Genomic DNA, 6,243 nt, shown 5'->3' with positions numbered 1-6,243 from the left:
GCCAACTTTGCTCACGTCCCAAGAGTGAATAAAAAAGTGAACTTCCTCATTTGCAATTTTCTTGTGAAACTTATGTGATCAATTTGGAATTTAGCTACATAGATCAGATGGTCCCAGGTTTGATCCCAAGTCTCTGCTGTAGTAGCAAATATTACCTAAGGTAGAATGACACTACAATTTTCCTCAGCACTTATTAGCTAGAGAGGAAAGACAAAATATCAATATAGGATGCCTTCTACAGTCAAATGGTCTGTCTCATCTCATGTGAATGACTACTTGGGTAAGGTATCAGAGGTTTTCTGGCATCTGTTGAACCTTGCTTAGCAAGAGATAGCACATTTATAGCAACAGTGACTATACTGTTAAAGTGCCTCATTGACAGTGAAAACCTTTGGGATATCCTAAGAATATGAAAGGCGCTGTAGAAATACATGTTTGTTCTTTCAATTTAACAAAATGACAACAAGGTGTTTGAAAGATTTTGTCTTTATGAACAGTTTGGTTGCATTTTACAGAATAAAACTACTGACCAAGTTTCAGAACAGTGGTAATTGGTTGGGTGTCTGTTTCTCTTTGGCAATTGCAATACATTCTCTTGGTTTGGGAGTTAAAGCAAATATAACACAAAGTGGTTAGCATACAAAAACTTGGTAACCCCAGCTACACAAAATGCTGATACACAGTACAGCCAAACAGGCACAGTTAGTTTGGAGGCACTTTTCTTCAATATTATGTTCATTTTTGAGGAACTATTTATGTTTGAAAAACAACCCTGAAAAAATTTCCATAAATGTAATCATAAATATAATTATTTTTGGCGAGTGTTAGTTGGGTAGCATTGCATCACGCAGTTGGTCTTTCAGCTAACCTGGTTTAAATTCAACACAGAATAGTGTAATGAGTAGTCCTTCCAGTAGACCTCTGTGAAACGAATTTGGGGGCTTCCATGATCCATTTATTGTAGATCCAGTGAAAGTCCATGGCGTGAATTACATTTTAAAGCTGAGGAAAAGTCAGGCTAGTGGATTAAGGATGCTTGCCTGTGCCATGATTTAGGCATGCAAAGTCAACACCATGCAGTTGATTCTTTGGAGGTGAGCTGCCAGTGAAGATTCAAGGTCCATAGCATGTGTTGGATAAAGATCAACCATTCAATACAAAGTATGGAAAAATATTCTTTTGTCCAGCACTGACATTCCTCACTGCAGCATAATTTCAATGTACATAATTTTGTTGTTTTCTTCATCCAAAATGTATCTTACTTCAATCAGGAAGATGGTAACATCTACATAATTATTATCAATGTTAGCTCTCAGATTGTTCAGTGAGTTTTCCATGGAGTTTCTATTCTGAGAATCCCAAGGTTAGTACTTTACTGAAATGTTAAGTACATTAAACAAGTGTTAATACGGAGTCAACCTAGGCAGCAATGGCAACATTACATTTGGCCTCAGTATTTATTGGTTGGGATGAGGGAAGAGGAAACACAGTCCCTGCTCCTGATCATGTGTGTGTGTACAAAGACATGTCAGGTAAGTACAGCTTCAGGCTTCATTCTGAACACCACCCCTTTATCAAACCACCTGAGCTATACTGTCCACATATTAATACTGCCCACTTAATTGAGGTTTTGGAGGGCATCCCTTCCACATGGATCTCCCAAGCTGGCACCCTAACTACAGGCAGAGAAATCAGCTTTATGCTTATTTTTGTTGATATATTTTGTATACTGCCAGTGTTGGTCTCTGCTGAAGTGCAACTGTGTGAGAAAGCTGAATAAATAACAGCAGGCAGACAATAATCAAACATGTTATTTCAGCTGTCTGTGTGTTTGTTCAGCTGTCCTTGTCCCTCCCAAATTCACTCTCTCAGTAATGTCTTACTGCTTAAATAAAACCATTATATTTGTTCAAAAAAAAGGATACATCTGACAGTTCACTGAATTATTACAGCGAGGTTCTCAGCCAAAGAGGCAGTAACAACACTCCTATTGATTTCAGTCCCCTTGGGCCAAAGATGGGGTTGGAGATGGAGAAACAACAAGCCAGAGACGGTTGAACAGCATGGGCCTTGGTTGTAATATCCTAAATGGTAAAATGGTCCCTTAACTCTTGTAGCTGATGTGAAGAGTAGCCATTTAGCTAAGTTGTCATTGAAACAGATTATCAGTGAAATACATTGAACTGCATCCTAGGATATGCTACCAACTTCAAGAATTAAACAGGTTTTCAAGAAAGAGGTCAAAAGAAAATTAGAAGTATTCTTATTACAAGATAGAAAATAATTCTTCAAACCAAATACTAATTGGGTCACCCACAGAAGGTCTGCCTCATCTTGACAGTCATATTAAATGACAGATTTCTCTTCCCATTGCTGCTCTCTGACACTCAGTTATTTTTTGGTTATTTTGTACAGGTTAATATTTTTCTCTTCATTCCTGTAAAGAAGTTGGCACTGAAAATGCTGAGGCAGGATCTCCTCATAGAAAAAGACAGTTGCATGCTCCCTCCGCATTTTGGAAGAGAGATAAATGGTGGCCCTCTGTGCACTAAGGTGCTGCAGAGTATGGATGAGTGAAGCATAGGTTTCAGGGAGATACACAATGTCAGAGCCCAGAACAAAATCATAGTCAGTGGGAAAGTGACTATGGTTATTGCCCCAGGATAGGGCACAGACCTGGCAGCGATGAGCACAGGAAGAGGGGATGTTGGCCAAGACGTTGTTCTCTATTTGTTTCAAAGCTTGTGGTAGGTCCGTGATGGTTACATCGCCACCTGATGAGTTTAAAAAAAAGACATTTCTTCATTTATAATTACTCCTGAGATTTTTGGAGTCCGCCATTTTTAAAAGTCGCCAATCCTAAACAACAGCTTGCAACGGTATAGCATTTTTAACATAGTAAAAACATCCCAGGGGCTTTGTAGCAGCAACAATCAAAGTTTGACATTGAGCCACACGAGGAGAAATTTGGAATAGGTGACCAAAAGCTCGATCAAAGAGGTAGGTTTACAGGAACCTGCAGGAGGAAACAAAGCGAGAGAATTTTAGGGAGGGAATTCCAGAGCTAAGTACTCAGATGGCTGAAGGCATGGCTGCCAATGGTGAAGTGATAAAAATCAGCGATATATGAGGGGCCAAACCTGAGGGAGCAGAGAGGTCTAGAAGGATTTTAGGGCTGGAGAAGGTTATAGAGATAGAAAACTGGATGTGTTCATGGTGTAAATTGAACAGGGGGAAAAGAATTCTCAAGAAATCCACAAAGTTTATTTCTGCTGGCCCAACAGTCTCTCTTCCTTTGCAGACAAAAATGATTTAGCCAAATCCAAAAAGAAGCAGCATAGATTTAACAATGAAAGCATAGAGACTCCCAGGATTAGACATGTTGAAGTTTAACCAGATAAATCTGTGCAATCACCGGTTACGACGGCAAGGATCACCCTTTTGGAGCGCTGGCTTCCAGGAGTTGAGGAGGAAAGAATCCCAGCTCTCAGTGACACATCCACCATTTCTCAAGTTTCATTAGGTTGGCTGGTCAATCCTCAGCAATGCCAGAGTACCACACACCTTCCTAGTTCAGGTGTTGGATTAATAAAGAAGAGAGTCAAGTTGGTTGCAGGCTTCTACTGCTGACTGTACCAAATTGGAGCCATCTACTCCTTCAGAGCGTAGATGCAGAATAATATGTGCACACACACCAGCTAAATCATCAGAGGAATGACAATAATAATATGTGGATCATTGGAGGGGAACTGTGTTTAGCAAGCAAACATTTCCTTTATCATAGCCCCCCTCTTCCAGCAACATAAAGCATGTTATTACTGAAGAAGGAAATGCTGAGAATCTTAAATCAACAAGAGAATGCTGAAAATACTCAGCAGGTCAAGCATCCTTTGTGGAGAAACCAACAGTTCAAAGATTACTGACCTGAAAAAATAACTCTCTTACTCTCTCCACAGAACCTGCCAGCTCTGCTGACTTCTTCCAGCATTCTTTGTTTATATTTCATATGCCTTGCTTTCTGTTTTCCTCTCCAACATTACAAGCTGTACTTTGATATGTATAAATTAGGAGCAGGAGTAGGCCGCTCAGCTCCTCTAGTCTGCTCCATCATCTGATAAGATCATGGCTGATCTGATTGTGATCTCGAATCCTCATTATTGCTTGCCCCATATAATATTTGACTTTAAACTTACCCAAGAGAACAGCAAGAATCCCCACAATTCCAGTGCCTGCACCCAGTTCAATCACCTTCCTCCCACAGAAACTCATCTTCTGGTCCTCAAAGTATTGACAAAGAGCCAGACCCTGAAAATATCACATATCCATATTAGAACAAGTTAATTTAGAGGGTGACTTGAAGCATTGGCAGTACCAACAGGTAGTGCCAGAAAACAAGAGAAAGAATGAAAGGATTTGCATTTATATAGCATCTTTACAACCCCAGAATGTCCAAAAGTGCTTTGCAGCCAATTAAACATTTTTGAAATGTAGTCACAGTGCGATGTAGGAAATACAGTGGCCTATTTGCACACAGCAAGCTTTCACAAACAGCAATATGATAATAAAACAGATTATTTGATCATTAAATGGTGGTTGAAGACTAACTGGTGAGGCCACTTTCAGAATATTGCATTCAATTCTGGTCTCCCTGCTACAGGAAAGATGTTGTTAAACTTTATAGAGTTCAGAAAAGATTTATAATGATGCCACTGGGACTGGAGGGTTTGAGTTATAAGGACAGACTAGATAGGCTGGGGCTTTTCTCCCCTGGAGTGTTGGAGGCTGACGGGTGACCTTATAGAGGTTTATAAAATCATGAGGGGCATGGATAGAATGAATAGCCAAGGTCTTTTCACCAGGGTGGGGGAGTCCAAAACTAGAGGGCATAGGTTTAAGGTGAGGGGGAACGATTTAAAAGGGACGTGAGGGGCAACTTTTTCATGCAGAGGGTAGTGCGTGTATGGAACGAGCTGCCAGAGGAAGTGGCGGAGGCTGGTACAATTACAACATTTAAAAGGCATCTGGATGGGTATATGAATAGGAAGGGTTTAGAGGGATATGGGCGAAATGCTGACAAATGGGACTAGGTCAGTTTAGGATATCTTGTCAGCATGGATGAGTTGGACCGAAGGGCCTGTTTCCATGCTGTACAACTCTATGACTCTAAGTATTGGCCTCGACACTGGGGATAATTCCCTTGCTCCTCTTCAAAACAATGTCACGGGATCGTTTGCATTCATCTAGACAGGGTCAGACTTGATTTAACGTCTCATTCAAAAGGCAGCCCCTTTGAAAGTGCAGCTTTCTGTAGTGGTCTCACTACTGCACTGCAAGTGTCAGCCTGGATTTTATGCTCAAGTCTTTGGAGTAAAACCTTGAATCTTCTGACATAGAGACAAGAATGCTTTCACGGAGTCACTACTGATACCTGCATTCAAACAGCTCCATATAGTGAGAATGAGCAATGGGTGGGGAACAGAAGTAACCACTGATTTCCCACTAGTCAGTTCAGTGCAGAATTGATTGAAGTCAGGTTAGAAAGAACTTTTATTTTTATATAGGGGTAGTAGGAACTGCAGATGCTGGAGAATCCGAGACAACAAGGTGCAGGGCTGGATGAACACAGCAGGCCAAGCAGCATCATAGGAGCAGAGAGGCTGACGTTTCGGGCCTAGACCCTTCATCAGAAAAGGGGGAGGGGAAGGGGGTTTTGAAATAAATAGGGAGAGAGTGGGAGGCAGATAGAAGAGGGATAGAGGAGAGGATAGGTGGAGAGGAAACAAACAGGTCGAAGAGGCGGGGATGGGGCCAGGAAAGGTGAGTGTAGGTAGGGAGTTAGGAAGGGGATAGGTCAGTCCAGGGAGGACGGACAGGTCAAGGGGGCGGGATGAGGTTGGTCGGTAGGAGATGGAGGTGCGGCTTGAGGTGGGAGGAGGGGATAGGTGGGAGGAAGAACAGGTTAGGGAGGCAGGGACGAGCTGGACTGGTTTTGGGATGCGGTAGGGGGAGGGGAGATTTTGAAACTTGTGAAATCCACATTGATACCATTGGGCTGCAGAGTTCCCAAGCGGAATATGAGTTGCTGTTCCTGCAACCTTCAGGTGGCATCGTTGTGGCACTGCAGGAGGCCCAGGATGGACATGTCGTCTGAGGAATGGGAGGGGGAGTTGAAATGGTTCGCGACTGGGAGGTGCAGTTGTTTATTGCGAACCGAGCGTAGGTGTTCTGCAAAGCGGTCCCCGA

At 42.2% G+C, this 6,243-nt stretch overlaps 1 protein-coding gene across 1 annotated transcript in view; it reads right to left on the bottom strand.

The window, feature by feature from the left end:
• Positions 1-1,965: 1,965 nt before the first annotated feature.
• LOC109911883 (EEF1A lysine methyltransferase 3) overlaps positions 1,966-6,243 on the bottom strand; it is a 7,073-nt gene continuing 2,795 nt past the window's right edge. The window contains exons 3-4 of the mRNA XM_048618814.1: positions 4,194-4,305; positions 1,966-2,774 (exon numbers count right to left, since the gene is read on the bottom strand). Coding sequence (XP_048474771.1) covers positions 2,392-2,774; positions 4,194-4,305 — 495 coding nt within the window. The 3' untranslated portion in view covers positions 1,966-2,391. The remainder of the gene's footprint in view (positions 2,775-4,193; positions 4,306-6,243) is intronic.

The sequence above is a fragment of the Rhincodon typus genome, chromosome 41, assembly GCF_021869965.1.
Source record: "Rhincodon typus isolate 14 chromosome 41, sRhiTyp1.1, whole genome shotgun sequence".
NCBI lineage: Eukaryota > Metazoa > Chordata > Chondrichthyes > Orectolobiformes > Rhincodontidae > Rhincodon > Rhincodon typus.
Note: the sequence above shows the minus strand (reverse complement) of the source record. Positions and strands in the feature narration are given on the sequence as shown.